The sequence below is a fragment of the Mytilus trossulus genome, chromosome 1, assembly GCF_036588685.1.
Source record: "Mytilus trossulus isolate FHL-02 chromosome 1, PNRI_Mtr1.1.1.hap1, whole genome shotgun sequence".
In the NCBI taxonomy this organism is placed as follows: Eukaryota; Metazoa; Mollusca; class Bivalvia; order Mytilida; family Mytilidae; genus Mytilus; species Mytilus trossulus.
Window position 1 is genome coordinate 103,524,709 of NC_086373.1, and position 18,467 is coordinate 103,543,175.

An 18,467-nucleotide genomic window follows, 5' to 3' on the forward strand; every position below is an offset into this window, starting at 1 on the left:
GTGTCACTGTATTGAAGTCTGACTTATTTTTACCCAGCATTTCCTTAGAAACCATTAAGACATTATTTCTTTAAGGCACTTTCATTTTCTTGCCAGATTGTTAAGAAATTTATGTCAAAGGTTTATATCCCCAATGTCTGGAACATGTTTTGAAATAGGTCAGCTATGTTGCAAAGTGTTTTACCCCTTGGTGATATTAAATATATATGAAAAATTCCATAATAATAAAGGACTATCTAGCATACATTTCTTGAAGGATAGTTATTGTCCCTTAGAAATGCAAATTGTATAGAAAACGGCATTGTAAGCAATTCTCAATTGGACAATTCTAGCCAGATATTTATGAAATTTAAATCAAAAGGTTTATATCATCAATTTTTATCATCAAGTTTGAAATCAGTGTCAATCAACTATTTTCAAAAGATTTATGCATGACCCATGGGAATATTTTAAATGATATAAAAAAATTGCAAGTGCTGTAAAACATACATTTCTTGTAATATTGTTAGCAATTGACATCAAAGGTTAATTAATATCAGCAATGCATGAACATGTTGTAAAGTTGAAAAATTAGAGCTGATCATTTTTCCCCAGGTGTTTTGTACTGCTAAATTATTTATATTAAACATTGCACATCTACATTTCGAGTTGAATTTTTATGAATCTAATTTCATCGGCTTGTATTAGCAAGGGTTTGGAAGAATTCAGACCAAATATTTTTACAAAAGAAATGCCCTTAGAAATAATATTACATGTACGTATTGAAAATAACACTATAAACAATTCCTTGCCTTATTTTTTTAGGGAAATATTTATTGATACTTTAAAAGAACCGAAATATTTTTTTGGGAGTTATTGCCCTTGGGCATATAAAAATGTGCAATGCTGGGAACACTGAAAAGCTGCTAAATTTTTTTATACAATAAAAAATTTGAAAGGAACAGTTATAGTGTGATCAGTGTTTTGTTTTGTTGTTGAGTTAACTGTAGACTGGATGATGTAGAGCTTAACATATATTGTACAGATATTAGCTTGTTGTTGAAATTTGAATGCTGACATTCAGATGCCTTTACAGTTTTATGTCTTTGGGTTTTAGTCTCGTTTGTTTATATATACCATATCTCCTTATATTCATGCACACTTTTTGACCATCACAGTGATTTCTTTTGATCACATGGACTGATCCCTAAAATATGAACATCTAAGTATGTCTTTCTATGTTGGGATGTTACACTTTTGTTTCAGATAAGGGAGATGGTTTGGTACCATTAAAATGTATAACCCAGCTGCAATTGTTTATTTTTATATTTACATACAGCGGGTTATTTTCGCAGGGTGTAAATTTTCGCGGATATAACAAAATTGCCAAAATAAATTCCACCAATTTATAAGTGCACATGCAAAAGTATTGATAAAAACTTTGAATCTGCCAAAATAATAACTGCCAAAATATTTCGTATACCTTATTTTAAAAAAAATCCTGAATTTTACACCTGTGAAAATAGCCAGCTATACGTTATGTGGTCATGACTTTTCAGTCATGATATATTGACTTTGAAACTTTAGTAAACTTTTTATCTGTAAGTTTGTGGTATGTCAGTTACTGGGAAACTGACTTATGATGAAGTCAACTATATTTGATATGAAGTTGTACTATCCTTTAGTAGATCTTAATTCCATGGAAATTATTTGAACCATCGGTCATGCTTTATAAACGTTGAGGATTTGGAATATTTTCATCATTTTATTACATTTCAGAGTGTTGCTATTTTTTCAACATTTGCAATTTTTTTATCAAATACTTACAGACAAGACATGTCCCTGTGTTCACATTTTTGTTTCTCATATATTAGCTTCTCCTTTTAATTTAAGGATTTTTGAAATATTTTTGAATCTCTTTAAAGAGGGAGAAGCACAGAAGTTTATCAACAATTTATCAGGACTTAAGCCTTCAAGGTGGAATTTGTGGAGCGAAAATAGCTGAAATATTATATAATCTTGGATAATGAAAGGATGTCAAAACCAGACAAGATATACTGATTTGGAATTTTAGCTTTGAGGCCTTGGATTTAAGGAAGTGTTTCCTGTTGTTGGAATAGCATTGAATTAAGACTTGATTAGATGATTTTAGTCTAGACTTTTTATCTGTTTGTGACTTCTGCACTTGACAAACCACAAGCCTGTACTAATGATATTCATTTGTCTCTAGAATTAAACCTTTACAAATAACAAAATAACAGCAACACTTTGGGCTTTTGACATTAAGGATGGCTTCTGTTCTAGACATGTTTGTATGTTGTTCTCAGAATAAAATTTGTAAGCAACAGATGTGTACATTGGTAAATGGTATAAGATGGTGAATCAACATTTGTCTGTGTATTTTGTTACCAGCTGAGTTTTGATTTTGAAATTCAAATTGATTAATTAAAAAGAACCTGTTCTTATGATTGACTAAAAATAATTAAAAATATTTATATTTGTTTATACCCGTTGTTTACTTTTATATTAAAATCTAAATCTTGTGTAAAGCTTAAAATTTTAATTGTTTCTGTTGATCAACATTTTTCAAAATAATATTTCTATGATTGATGGTTGCTTAATGACCAGTGGCAAATATTTCATGCATATTCAGGATTACAAAATACTGTAAATTCAGAAATTATTGGGATGTTTTTATGCGTCAGGGTTATAATAGCAATAATTTAAACTGCATTTTTGAAATTTTTTATATGAATTAAACATGATTTTTCTCAAAATCGCAAAAATTAAGATTGCATTTTAGTCTAAAATGACAAAATCGCAATAATAAATGCACGCAATAATTTGTGAATTTACAGTAATAGAAATTTAACTTGATAGATCAAGCATCAATTATTGAAGTCAGATTCAGTCAAAAATCCTTTCACCCTAAATTACTTAGAAATCCAAAGTAGTATGTCATAATCTTTTAGCACTAGGGTTTTTGTTTATAGAACAGTGCACTCACTGAATCAAATATGAATATAGAACAGATCTTGATATCCTTGATGAGAAGTGTCAAATCTTATGGAGGAATTTTTGAATCCTAATGAGCACAATCACTGCTCAGACTCACATTGACCTATGTTATATAACTGAGTGCCTTGGTTAGGTTTTGTGGTTAAACCCATGATCAACTTGAATTAAATTAAGAAACATCTAACGAATATGTGGCATCCATGTGTTTTATTAAAGAAATCTTGTGAAATTAACATATATAAAATCACTAAAACAAATTGTTTAATGAAATTTTTTCTTTTATACAAATGAAACAAAAATTATCATTGTTAATTTGCACAATGCAAATTAATTCACTAAAGTTTGCCTTTAACAGTTTCCTTCAATTGATGTACATGTAGGATTCAATAGTTAATATAGTCTGAGTTTGATAAATGAAAGAATTTGGATTATTAAGCGTTATCCTCTAAAAATTAAAATGTATGATTATTTATAGATCTATTCTACATAAAACATATATAAGGTGAAGAACCATGAGAAAATGAAAGAAACTATTCCATTTTTTTCATTTTGATTGTACCAGTAGATTTTGTGACAGCCCACTATTATATAGGTCAAAATAGAAAAAAAATGTGTTTTGTTTATTTTGCAGAAGCCAGTTGTGAGCCCAGCACATTTGGACCTAATTGTTTGTATTCTTGTAATTGTGAATTGTCATGTGACCAATTGAGTGGAGCTTGTAGTATGTGTAAACCGGGATGGAATGGACCTAACTGTCAGATGCGTAAGTGTTGAAATTAGCTTTAACAATTTTATTGCTGTCATTTGACCAATCGAGTGGAGCTTTCAGTATGTATGAGCCTGGATGGAATTGACCTAACTGTCAGATGCCTAATTAAGTGTATAAGCTATAAGTTTGTTATTGCCTGATGATTGCCTAATGATTGCTTGATATTCATTTGCTAGGCAAAGTTTAGTAATCAGTATTATGGAGTAGGTTCTCAATGTATCTTGTAGTTTTTGTCAAGTGTGCAACATTTCTAGCAGAAAGCTTGACATAGGGATAGTGATCTAGTGGCTGTGGGTTAACTTTTTTTTAAAACTTTAAATTTTAGAAGTTTGAAGTCTGTCTGTCATATATCCATTTTCCTTGACCTCATTTTCATGGTTCAGTGACAAATTGAAAAATAAGATAAGATTGTTTGTAATTATAAAAATTGTTAATTTTTCTCTTATTAGGAGTAATAGGATAGCTAAATTTAGTATGTACATACTTTGCAAGGTCCTCATGTCTGTCGGACAATTTTCATTTGATCTTAACCTCATTTTAGCATGGTTCAGTGAACAAGGTTAAGTTTTTGTGGTCAAATCCATATATCAGATACTATTAGTAATAGGTCTACTATGTTTGGTGTATGGAATGATTGTTAGGTGTACATGTCCAACTGACAGTTTCATTTGACCTTGACCTCATTTACATGGTTCAGTGGTCAAAATAAAGTTTTTTGAGGTTTAGTTTTTTTTTGTCTTTCTAATACTTTATGCAATAGGTCAACTATATTTGGGGTATGAAAATAACTTTATTTGACCTTGACTTCATTTTCAGGGTGCATTACCGGTATTCAATATTAAGTTTTTGTGTTTTGGTCTGTTTTTCTTAAACTATAAGCAATAGGTCAACTATATTTATTGTATAGAAGGATTGTAAGGTGTATATATGTCTGTCTGGCAAGGTGTCATCTGACCATGACATCATTTTCATGGTTCATTGGTCAATGTTGAGTTTTTATGGTTAAGTTTGTTTCTTAGACTCTACAAGCAATAGGTCAACTTTATTAAATGCATTGACTGATTGTTAGGTGTACATGTCAGTCTGGCATGGTTCATGGTTCATATGACCTAGACCTCAAAGAAGGTGAGATACATTTCATTGTGTAAACTCATGTAAGAAAATGTAACTTGATTTGCATGATCAATGAAATAAAATAATAATAAAGAAAAATCAGTGTATATTTATATTCCATATGAGTACAGTGTAATATGAAAGAAGCTGTTTTTTTTCTAAAGATTGAACTGCTAGATGTCTACTATCACTAACCAGGATGTTGTTTGGAAACATGTACTACACAAAAGGAATACACAAGTCTGGCTCATTTGAGCTAAAATCCAGCTGAATACAAAATGTTTTCAGTCTCATGGTTTTTATCAAAGTAAAATTTGGTACATTCTAATTAAAATACAGGCCCATAGCCAGGAATTTCCATGGGGGGGGGGGGGGGGGGGGTTTGTTGGACTCACACACTCGACTTTAACAGTCACAATTCGAACAAAACAATGACTTTAATAGTGCTGATTTGTTTTCAAGGGGGTGGGTTTTTGTCCGAACCCCCCATGCTACAGGTATGAAATATCATAAATAATATGATCAGTACTTTTTTTAATCAACTATGATCTTTTAAAGAAACTTATGGAATGACTAATATTTTTTCTGTCTATGAAGAATGAAATAACATAAAAAATGTGGTGCACACTGAATAACGTGCGTAGCGGGTTATTTAACAGTGTGCATCACATTTTTTTATGTTATTTGGAATAGACAGAAAAAATATTACAGTCATTTCTTATAAGTGAATTCTAAATCCCATTATAACCTGTAGAAAACCATGAAAAAACGTTGATGACGTCACGGTCACATGACTAAATTATGTCTATGGTCTGATAACAAAATAACGTCAGCCAATCAGAAGATGCGTTACATCCAAAATTGAATTATTCAGAAATGTTCATAAGAATTTTCATCAGTGTCAGTGTTTCTTCATCCAGAAAGCAGTTAATTTCAAATTCATTATTTCACTATTTATTTTCAATTTAGACAATGTAGCCATGAATAAACCAACCAGATTAAGGAAATTTCCCAATGAAATGGCTGACCAGTTGGTTGATGGAGATCGGGAAAACACTTGTTTGTCTGTCAGTGGGGTAGATACCCAAAGACTAAAAATAGATTTTGGTGTAACCGAGTCATTACATCATATAACAATATTTGACAAACCTAATCGTAAGTATTGGATTCTAATATTTATATCAGTGGGGTAACAATATTTGACAAACCTAATCGTAAGTATTGGATTCTAATATTTATATCTGTGGGGTAAGGGAGATAAGACAATATTTATTAGCACAAACACATTTACATTAAACGGTTATGGCATACAAAATTAAGACAATAAACTGACAATAGTAAAATGGATTATAATTATATTAGAGTGACAGGGGTATTTACAGCGAAGAAAAAAAAGACGATGAATATCGACAGTTAACACATTATTAATTTTCATGAACAAATTTATAAAAAAAGAACACAAACAAAACTTATAAGTGAGAAGATTATTTAAAAAAAACCCAGAAAATTCATCTTATTGCATTTGAATTATCTGGTTTACACTCAGAACTTAAAAATGTTTTAAAATTAAGAGTGTTTAATAACATTATTAGCTAATAAGGGACAAACAATGAATGGCCAAAAATAGTTTTCTGATTAACTGTCCCTAACCAAAAGGTTTTTAAAAGAAATAGCCAAATTGTTTTAGGGATATAATCTGTGGACTCTCAACAAAAAACCAAAGATGGAAACTGAAAGGCAAAATAAAATGAAATGAAATTTGTCTTATATTCTGCTACCTTACACTAACTTCAACTTTTGTTAAGAAATTTAAGGATTAAAATGTTTGATATAGACAAGCAAATAAAATTGTATCAGAAAATGATAAAACACCTTTTACATGGACAGGTGCTCAGTCAGAGAGAGTATGGTCAAATGATTTGAACGTAAAGATAGGTAATACCACAGTGTTAAAAGATGCCACCTCCTGTCACAACCATACTGGGGATTTCCCACTGAATGGTGAACTTGATATTGAGTGTAAGGTCAGTGGCCAACATTTGTACCTGATAAAGAAGACAGAACCCAAAGAACTGAAGATATGTGAAGTGGAGGCTTATGGTTGGTATTATGTTATCATGGCTTTACATGTATTCATTTATAAATTTAAAATTTAATATGTTTTTCAATCTCAATTTTCATAGATTAAATGATTAATCTAACTACATGTGGTACCATAAGTAGCTCATTATGTGCGATGCATATGAACTGGTTCCTGTAAGAAATCGCTTTCCTGTCCACACTGAAAACATTAAATAATTTTGGTGCACAGTCTTAAAAGGTTGACAGGAAAAATGTCCAAGTGACTGAACAATCATAATAGTTTCTGTTTTTTTTGTATATACATGTATATGATCAAATTGGGCTCATTCTGATTATAAAAACCGTTTCAACTTACAGTTTTTGCTCTATTAAATATAAAAATTATTCTTATTTTAGTGTGTACAGATTATACATGGGGAAATGAATGTGAAAATTTTTGTGGTAACTGTAAATATGGCACCACTTGTAATCAGTTGACGGGAGAGTGTCCTAATGACTGTGAAGATGGTTGGTATGGTTACAGATGTGATACCTGTAAGTTTTTAGAATTCAGCAAATTTTTTGTAAGGACACTTATTAATCAATGAAAGAAAAAAATTCAGACAAAAATTCATAACTTTTAAAAGTAACAATTTGTAAACGGATCATTCAGCTTTAATTTAGAGAAACTCATAAACTCTGAATGTAACAAATGGTCAGCTCTATCAAATGAGTAAATTATAAAATATCTTAAAAATATTCACCAAAATGAAATGGGTATATCTTTAATTATATTTCTTATGGTTTCACTGAGGTGCAAATATTTTGTACTTTAATGTATCTGAGTTTTATTCTAAAGCAGGGAAATTAACTTACTTGTCAGTAAATATCTTGCAGCTGTTTTTCAGCTTTAAATTGCGGTCTTGTTTAAACATTGAAATTTCTAGAATAATAAATTACATGACATTGTGATAAATTTCAACTTTTCACTTGAAGGTCTACAATGACCTTAAAGGCTTTTATAAACTCTGCAGGCTGTAAACTGTGTCAGGGAATAGACATTCAAGATTACTCCAGAACGTGATCTGTATGTTCCTCAGCCGCCCTACAACTGGGTGTAAACTGTGTAAGGGAATTGACATTCAAGATTACTCCAGAACGTGATCTGTATGTTCCTCAGCCGCCTTACACATGGGTGTAACTGTATTTTACGACAATCAGTAGCTCTAATAATTATTATTATCAGTCAGGGCCATATATGATTCTCAACGACCTTATATGAGTATTTCCTCTGATTATATCCGTAGCTACTTCTACATCCTGTTTATGTAATAGTTAAGGATTAATCACAATTTTGTCAGGTAGATATTATTTCATTCTTAAATTATGTATTGTTCTACTTCTTAACATGGAATCATATTTTACAAAGAAAATTTGAATATATTATTTCTTTGAAATCAGATCATGTGACATAATTTTATTGTATATTTCAAGTTAAAGCATTCTGTTTCATGAAACATCCAGGCTATTTTGTCATGATAATGCTGAATGTTAACATTTTCAAAATCATACCTTCTCAAACTTTTGAGGTCAAAGAATATTTGGATAGACTGATATTTTTGGTGATTTTATGATGAAAAAAAAATATATATAGTGAAAACAAACAATAACAGCAATACTGCAATATTGCAAAACTTAGACCATACAGAATAATTTTAGAACCAATAGTGTCATATGAATTATAAGTTATTTATTGAATAGATATTTTTTTATTTCAAAATCAAAACTTTAAAGAAATAAAATGACACGATGTCATAATTAACATGATTTTGTTTTAGGGGGTAGGAGGGAGGGAGTAGTTGCATTTGATGGAATAAAAGAAGTTGGAATTTTTCTTTTTAAACAACACTCTTTATAAAAGGGTATATAATAAGCCTATCAGAAGTTAAAAGAAGGTCTGAATCAACACGAGAGCAAATAAGTTGATTAATTTTTATATTTTCATAAAATATTCCAAAGTAAAATGAAGACAGTGATTATTGTAGAATCTTATACAACAGTTATCATTAGTCTAGATGTGTTATTTTATATACAGAATGTCAATATTTCAGGTCATTTATCAGTTATTTGAATCTATGATTTTGTTCTGATAAATTGTCGGTCTGTCACTCCTCAATATGAAAAATTTAATTGAGAATTATATTTTTATTTTTTGTTTTTGCTGTTGAAATATATATGAGGAGGGATACAACCTTAAACGGGACTCCAGGATAGGGTGCTTTTAAGCTCAGGATTTTGGGATTGACTCTTTCAGGATCCGGGGAATTTTATTTTTTTTGAGTTTCAGGACCTCAGATTTTGTGTTTTTAAGCCTGGGATTATGGGATCAGGTTTATTTAAGCCCAGGATTTCGGGATCAGGACCCCTCCTACCCCCTCTCATAATTAGATTTGACAATGTGTTTAATGAACCCTATGTAGAAGCATAATCACTAGAAAAGATTGAGAAGGCAAGTTTATACAGATATTAAAGATATAAATCTAGAAGTAAGATGAAATTTGTAATTAGTTCAACAAATATTGAATAAAGCTGGTTAGTTCTCTGATGATATTTATATTACTTATATACAACAGACTTAATCAAAGTGTTGCCAACATTGATCTTAGTTTCTCATCTTTAATTTAACCATTTAACCAATACCTTAATATTACCACTGATGGCTGAAGAGTAGGAATAGAACGGAAACATCCAAAATGTTAAGATGACCCTAATGAAACAATTCCTACACTTCATACATCTAAGAGGTTTTTTTCTAAAGATAATAAACATTTACTGGTAGATTTAATAAACATGTTGACAATGAGAACAAATGTAATCTGTTAGAAACAGCTGATTTTCTCCAGGTGTTTTATACTATAGTCCATCTGGAAGGTGAACATAATCTGACATATAATAAACATCCTTGTGTAGAATGAACACATGAAGGATGTACTAGACAGATTTAAAGGGTAGGTTCCTTCCTTCCTGTTTCATTATTGATCTCATTCTAATCATTTCACTTTGTTAAATTGTCGGTTTTTATAATCTGTTATAATTTTTTAGTCAAACATAATGAGGAAATCACTCTACATAACAATTGGGAAAAGTATTCTTATGGGATTCACATTCAATATTAAATAATACATGTTGTAAAAAGTTATAAATTTATGTATCACGATTAAATACACTATATATTATTATAATCATGTGTTGTATAAATATTTTGTCAATATGTACTAGTAACTGTTTGTTCAATCACTTGTTACAGCAAACTAGTAATCTGATGCATATGAAAGATGTTTTGACCCCACCCATTTTATATAATAGCACTTAAATGCATGTCCACATCCATTTGAATAATTATAATGATAAAGTTGGAATATGTATATTATGGAAATCTTAATGAAAAAATGTTGAACTTATCTACTTGTAAAAATACTATCAATGTTCATATTTTTAAATTATTGTTAGGGGTGCTTGGTAAAGTCAAAATCCTCACATCTTAACAACAAGGAGAATACTTTATTCTGTTTTAAGAGGGTTTAAACACAGTTAGTTATACAACTAATTTTCCTTGAGTGCCTCATCATACACAGTAAAACTTTTTGAAAAAATAAGAAGTGCAAGCAAACATATAGCATACAATAGAACAACATGCTCAGTAAATAGCTGAGGTAAATAGTGAACAACTGCATAAAATGTCATCAGAATAAATAGAATCAAATCAAATATTTTTTGGGTGTAAATTACAATACAGGAATAATATCCAGCTGACATTTACAAAATACATATGCAAAAATAAACAAAGACAAATATACAGAAACCTTAAATTGCAACTTTGTCTTAAGTTCAAGTAATGTGGCAGTCATTTCATGTTAAAACTAGACCTTATCCTGACTTGTGCTGAAAAATTCAACACACCTTTAATTGCATATTAGAGCGTACTTTTCCAAGAAATTGAATAGTACAAAAAACAGGTATACTTCTGATTGGAACAACAGGGCAAATGTGCCCTCCTATTATGATTTCAACATGGTTCTACAGTGTGCTTTTATGTGATGCCAAAACTCCCCAAATATTTGGCCTATTGACAAAGATACAGCAATGTGTACAAACTTTTTTTTTTTTTTTTTATTATTTTAATATGTCTACTTTCTTGTATGTTCTTTCCAAATGGCCCAAATTAATTGTTGTATACCTTAAAGGCTAATAACGAAAGTTGGAATAAACCTAATTCAGGCAACATGGTAATATAAACAGCACCTTTATTTACACCAAATGAAAACTTGGCAAATTTGATTTGAATCTTACTTAGAATAAAGTTTTATTTTGTATTTGAAAGAAGATCAAAACAAAGGATTTTAAATCTTTAACATATAGTTGCATGTGTATGTGATTTTGAAACTTTTGCATAGTTTCTATTTTAACAACTCTATTGGTAAATCAATAATATTTGGAATGCAGTTGTATAAGCCATGACACATCTCATGGCCTTGGAGATTATTTTGTCAGCCCTACAGCAATGTTCTATTGACTTTAAACTTATTATGGTTTACCTGCTAAAGTTTGAAACTATGTGACTTTAAGAGGAATCTTTAATGGTAAGACAATGATGATTTTTTGATAAGCATTTGGTCAGTATTACATTGACACATCTCATTCCATCTAAATTATTTGACCTCTACCCTCTAAGTCACAAAATATTGAATTTGAATGGTTTGTGTTGTTTTCATGATTAAAAGTGTTGCCATGTATATTAAAACATTTGCCATATACCATTTAAAGTACATAAGAGCCAGACCTATTTCTGTGTCAACAGGTTCCTGAATAATATTTGAAATGTTTCATTTCTTTAGTAAGTGCTGGTATCATTTGGGAAAAATAATAAAAAAATCCAAGTTTCCTTTTTTTGCTTCAAATTTGTATTTTGGTTTTAAATATAAACTTTACCTTTTCCTTTTTTTCTGACGCCTTATAATCAATATTTTTTTCTTTGTAAAGAAAGAAGGAAATAATTTATTTTTTTGAACATTTCCTGCTTTTAAATACTGTTCAGCAGGAAATATAATCATGCAGGGCAGCAGCACCATCAGTGCTCACTCAGGTAAATTTATTTATAATCAAAATTGAAAATAAATAGTACACAAAAAAAATTCAATGATATATATATTTAAAGGATGTTCAAAGATTCTAAATTTCATTAGGAGTTGTATCCCTTTATTACGTGAATTAAAATATACATTAAATAGTTACATTACATGTATGTTTCATTATATTAGGTTGTTTCGATTGGCTAACAGCACTATCGTGTCATTCTGAAATAAACCTTTATTTCGAAATGAAATGAAACATCCACAATTAAGTGCACAGGTGAATAAAAAGAAAACTTGGTAGAAATCGTGTTTTCATGATCCTAGCAAAAAAGCTGCAATTATATAAAGTATTCAATGATTCTTTTATGTATAGTAATTTTAAAAGCGTTGTTTGTGTGCTTACTTTTAAAATGAAGCACATCCACGCTTCATTCAAAATGTACTTCAGTCAATTCTTTTACATATAAAAATTTACAAAAAGAAGCATTGAATTCTTAAATGAACTCTGTTCATCTCATACAAGATCAATAATAATTATCCAAAAATAATGGTAAATTAATGGATATCTTAAACATATGATAGAGATGTTATGCCTGTAAGAGAAGCTAAAACAGTTTATTTTCAGAGTATCTTTTGGAGTAGCCTAAAAACACATTTTGAATGTCCAGTTGTTACAAACTTTGTTCAATTACAGGATCAGATTTGGAAGTAAAGATTCTAATAAAAATAGAAAAAATTAGGAGTAAAGAGCATAATACAAAACTACCAATAGAACAGACAATAAATAAAAATCCTATGTATTCCTTAAATGATTAGTTATTAGTTGTTAGTGACTTTGTACTAGCTGTCAGTTAACTGCGAGTACTCTCAGATATGTACCTAGTGTCTTTTTGTTGTTGAGATGTACAAGTACCTGGCAATGTCAACTTGTATTTTTGTCCATCTGATGAGTTTATATAAAAAAGAAGATGTGGTATGATTGCCAATGAGATAACTCTCCAGTTGTCTCATTGGCAATCATACCACATCTTCATTTTTATATTACATTTTGTATCTGAACTTTAACAGTATGTTGAATTTGGGAGGTGATAAATATGTATTTTTTATGATGTATTAATGAAAATTGAACAAAAAAAATAAATAATATACAGAAAACAGGTACTCAGTAGAAGACCACAATACCAGAATGGTTAAAGATGACTAATCAATACTAAAAAAAAATGAAATTTATAAAAATTAGATTTTTGAAGTGGAATTTACATGTTTACAACTGTATTTCCCAGAAAATACACATATATCTGCTTTTAAAATTTGCTCTAATTTTTATAAACAACACACAAAAAAATCCATATACAATGTATAGTCAAAACAAGTGTGGTACACAATATTTTATTTTTGTATTCTTTAAACATCTCAAAGTTAAAAGTTTAGTTTCACATTAATATGGCCATAGTGAATTATTTAGATATGAAAGTTTTTGTACAATAAAATTTATTTTGAGTTTGTTGAAGAATAATATAGCAATCCTAGTGGGTTTATATGAACATTTTGATTGTTTTTATCATATTTTATAGGCTATTTTTCTGTTTGACGGTCCGTAATTTCCAATCAGTGCCGTCCATAGGTCCATAAATTATTGTAATGTTTATCAACAAAGATTTGACACTCAAACTTTTCAATTCAATTTTATGGAAAAACTAGCAGAAATGCATGATTTTTTTGGACCTCTTGATAGATATATGTCTATAGTTTAAGGAAAGGTATCAAAGTAGTTGATTGAAATTTTCCTTTGGACCAAATTTTGGAGACTTTTGTGACATATTCACCCTTCTTTTTTGCAATTTTTGAGTGTCAATTTTAAGTATTTTTCCTAACTGTGTATTGCTACCTTAAGATAATATCTTTAAAATGTAATAAATAAAGAAAAAATTGCAAGCATGGTTAACAGCAAAAATGATCAGGTAGACAAGACCTACTAGTAAGTCAGAAATGCTGCAATTGTCAGCTTGGGGTATAAAAATTTCAGAATAGAAGAAAACATTTATTTTTCATTACAAATTTTATTTATTACCTTTTTTAGTTGTTACTTTATCATATGGTACAACAATTGTCAAAAAAATCAATTTGTGTTGACCCCAGATGTCTTTTCAAATGTGTATAACAATGAAAAAGCTCCAAATTATCTCCCTTTGGTGCAAAAATGCCCTTTTTTGGCATTAAAATTTAAATATTGTTTTTAACTCATCGGTGACATATTTTTTTCATTATAATTTTCAAATAAGCTGTACTTAAACTAAACTATTATAAAATTTGAGCAATTTCTGTTAATAAGTTGGTTTTTTTATTTCGTTATTACCTCTATTCCTCCGATTAGTTCAACAGAAAAAAAGTACCTTTATGAAAATGTAAGACAGATTGTGAGCATAAATGAATAATGACCCCATTTTTTTATTTTATTTTTCTTTTAAGTATAAGATAAAGTTCATTTTAATATAGAAAAATATAGCGATATCCTATGTTAAAAAAAAAATGATTTTGATTTTAATGCATTGGAGAAACTCCCTTTGAAGGACTTTTTTACTCATTTCCTTGGTTTCATAGAAGGTAAAAAAACAACTGTGGACAGCAAAATGAGATTAACAAATCTGTCAAGAGCACAAACATTATCTCTGTGTAATGTTTGTATTTGGAACAGTAATGTATATATAGAAACTTTGTAAAGCAACTTTTATGAGCAAGACAAGAATTTGGCATAAAAAGAGGGGTAGAAAGATTTTTTTTGGAATTTTACTCTTGACTCTGAGAATTCAGGATTTAGTTAGATTGTGATAACAAAAAAGTAATTTAAATAATGTCATTTTTAATTTTACAAATCGATATACAAAAGCAACTATAAAACTGGTTGGGGAAATTAGAAAACAAAACAAATCTTAATGTATCATATATTTTGTGGAAAAGCTAAATGCCAATATTTGTAAAAACTTCTTTATCAATCTTTGGTTTATTAGGTAAAGTTAACATTTCTTTATTAGCTTTCATGACTTAAAGACCTATTTAAGATTTATTTTTTTTCAGATCAAAACTTTTTGAACCTGGGCTCTCAAAACACAACTGCTGATGAGACAACACAATCTACAGCAACAGACATAACAACACAATATGCAGCAACAGACATAACACAACCTGCAGCAACAGACCTGACAACACAATTAGCAGCAACAGAAGTAACAACACAATTAATAGCAACAGATGTAACAACACAACCTGCAGCAACAGACCTGACAACACAATTAGCAGCAACAGACCTAACAACACAATTAGCAGCAACAGACCTAACAACCCAGTCTGGAGCAACAGACCTAACGACACAGTCTGGAGCAACAGACCTAACCACACAATCTGCAGCAACAGACCTAACAACCCAGTCTGGTGCAACAGACCTAACAACCCAGTCTGGAGCAACAGACCTAACGACACAGTCTGGAGCAACAGACCTAACCACACAATCTGCAGCAACAGACCTAACAACCCAGTCTGGTGCAACAGACCTAACAACCCAGTCTGGAGCAACAGACCTAACGACACAGTCTGGAGCAACAGACCTAACCACACAATCTGCAGCAACAGACCTAACAACACAGTCTGGAGCAACAGACCTGACAACACAGTCTGGAGCAACAGACCTAACCACACAATCTGCAGCAACAGACCTAACAACCCAGTCTGGTGCAACAGACCAAACAACACAGTCTGGAGCAACAGACCTAACAACACAGTCTGGAGCAACAGACCTAACAACACAATCTGCAGCAACAGACCTAACAACACAATCTGAAGCAACAGACCTGACAACACAGTCTGGAGCAACAGACCTAACCACACAATTTGAAGCAACAGACCTAACAACCCAGTCTGGTGCAACAGACCTAACAACACAGTCTGGAGCAACAGACCTAACAACACAGTCTGGAGCAACAGACCTAACAACACATTCTGGAGCAACAGACCTAACAACCCAGTCTGGAGCAACAGACCTAACAACACAATCTGCAGCAACAGACCTAACAACCCAGTCTGGAGCAACAGACCTAACAACCCAGTCTGGAGCAGCAGACCTAACAACCCAGTATGGAGCAACAGACCTAACAACACAGTCCGGAGCAACAGACCTAACAACACAGTCTGGAGCAACAGACCTAACAACACAGACTGGAGCAACAGACCTAACAACACAATCTGGAGCAACAGATATAACAACACAATCTGCAGCAACAGATGTTTCAACACAAACCGAGGCAACTGAACAAATAACACAAAGTGTGGCAACACAACAAACAACGCAAGCTTCAGGAACAGAAATTTCAACCCAGGTTGCAGTAACAGACCTAACAACACAAATTAATGCAACAGAAATAACAGCTCAAACTGCAGAAACAGAAATTACAACACAAAATTCAGAGTTAACAACACAAAGTTCAAGTACAGAAGCCTTGACACAAACTGAGGGTACTACCTTAAGTATTGCAAGTGGCACTGCTACACAAGGAACAACAATGAACAATGACATTTTTACTACCACAGAAGGAGCAACAGTTACAGCAAATGAGACTGCCACAGATGGGACAACAAACAGTTTGCCAACTGTAACTCCTAGTGAAGGATCAACAGCAAATATGACCAATGACCCTGCCACTGATGTCACAACAAATGTTGTAACTGTATCTAACAGTACTGTCACTGAAGCTGTAACAGTCAGTATGGCAAGTGTGACTGACACACAGGAGACAACACACAGTTTAGTAACTATCCCTGTTACAGAAGAAACAACAATAAATTTAGCAACATACACAACTGGTACTGCCACAGAAGAAACAACAAATAATTTCACTACTAGTACATCTACTGATGGAGTAACAGTGAGTGTGGGATCTGGCACTGCTACTGAAACAACTGGTTCTTCCAATGAAATGACAACCATTAGTATGGTAAATAGTAGTGCAACAGAAGGCATAACAATGAGTATGGCAACAGGCAATGCTACTGAAATGACAACAATCAGTATGGAGACTGGCACTGCCACTGAAGGGGCAACAATGAGTATGGCGACTGGCACTGCTACTGAAGGGGCAACAATGAGTATGGCAACTGGCACTGCTACTGAAGGGGCAACAATGAGTATGGCAACTGGCACTGCTACTGAAGGGGCAACAATGAGTATGGCAACTGACACTGCTACTGAAGGGGCAACAATGAGTATGGCAACTGACACTGCTACTGAAGGGGCAACAATGAGTATGGCAACTGGCACTGCTACTGAAGGGTCAACAGGAAATTCTACTGAAGTGACAACAATGAGTATGGTGCAAGGCACTGCTACTGAAGGGGCAACAATGAGTATGGCGACTGGCACTGCTACTGAAGGGACCACAATGAGTAGTACAACTGGTACTGAAAATGGCACTGCCACTGGAGAAACAACAATGAGTATGGCAACTGGCACTAACACTGGCACTGCAACTGAAGAAACAACAATGAGTATGGCAACTGGAACTGCCTCTGAAGAAACAACAATGAGTATGGCAACTGGCACTGTTGCTGAAGGGACAACTGTGAAAGAGGAGCCTAGCATAGCGACTGAAGGGACAACTTTTAGTATGGCAACTGGCACTTCTACTGAAGAGACAACAGGTAGCATGGCAACTGTTTCATCATCTGAAGAAACAACAGTGAGTTTTTCAACTGGCACTGCTGCTGAAGGTACGTCAGTGAGTCTGGCAACTGGCACTGCTACTGACGGAATGTCAGTGAGTATGGAAACTGGCACTGCTGCTGAAGGAACGTCAGTGAGTATGGCAACTGGCACTGCTGCCGAAGGAACATCAGTGAGTATGGCAACTGGCACTGCTGCTGAAGGAACATCAGTGAGTATGGCAACTGGCACTGCTGCTGAAGGGACAACAATGAGTATGGCAACTGGCACAGCAACTGAAGAAACAACTATGAGCATGGCAACCAACCCAGCAACTGAAGAAACAACAAGTTTGGCCACTGGAACAGTATCTGAATTGACAACAATGTTTATGACAACTGGTTCAGCAACTGAAAGCACTTCTGTTGTTACTGAAATAAGTACTATGGAACAAACTGTTAAAGGCTCTACTGTATGTAAGTTACTTGTTTATTTAAGATTGTGTATGTTTTAGTTCCCTACCAACAAAGTCAAAGGGGACTTTAGGTTTCCACTTCATCTGTTTGTCTGTCTATTCGTCAATTTTGGTAAATCAGTTTTCCACACTTATTTTCTTCCTGCTTGAAGATATTGATTTGATATTTGGGATATAGTTCTGTTATGACAAGATACAGATCAAGTTCAAATTTTGTTGGTGAGTTACAAG

General features: G+C 32.2%; 1 protein-coding gene across 1 annotated transcript in view; it reads left to right on the forward strand.

Moving 5' to 3' along the window:
- LOC134694712 (mucin-22-like) overlaps nucleotides 1-18,467 on the forward strand; it is a 48,001-nt gene that overhangs the window by 10,409 nt on the left and 19,125 nt on the right. The window contains exons 2-6 of the mRNA XM_063555758.1: nucleotides 3,629-3,760; nucleotides 5,849-6,034; nucleotides 6,767-6,979; nucleotides 7,358-7,495; nucleotides 15,148-18,237. Of these exons, the coding sequence (XP_063411828.1) occupies nucleotides 3,629-3,760; nucleotides 5,849-6,034; nucleotides 6,767-6,979; nucleotides 7,358-7,495; nucleotides 15,148-18,237 (3,759 nt within the window). The remainder of the gene's footprint in view (nucleotides 1-3,628; nucleotides 3,761-5,848; nucleotides 6,035-6,766; nucleotides 6,980-7,357; nucleotides 7,496-15,147; nucleotides 18,238-18,467) is intronic.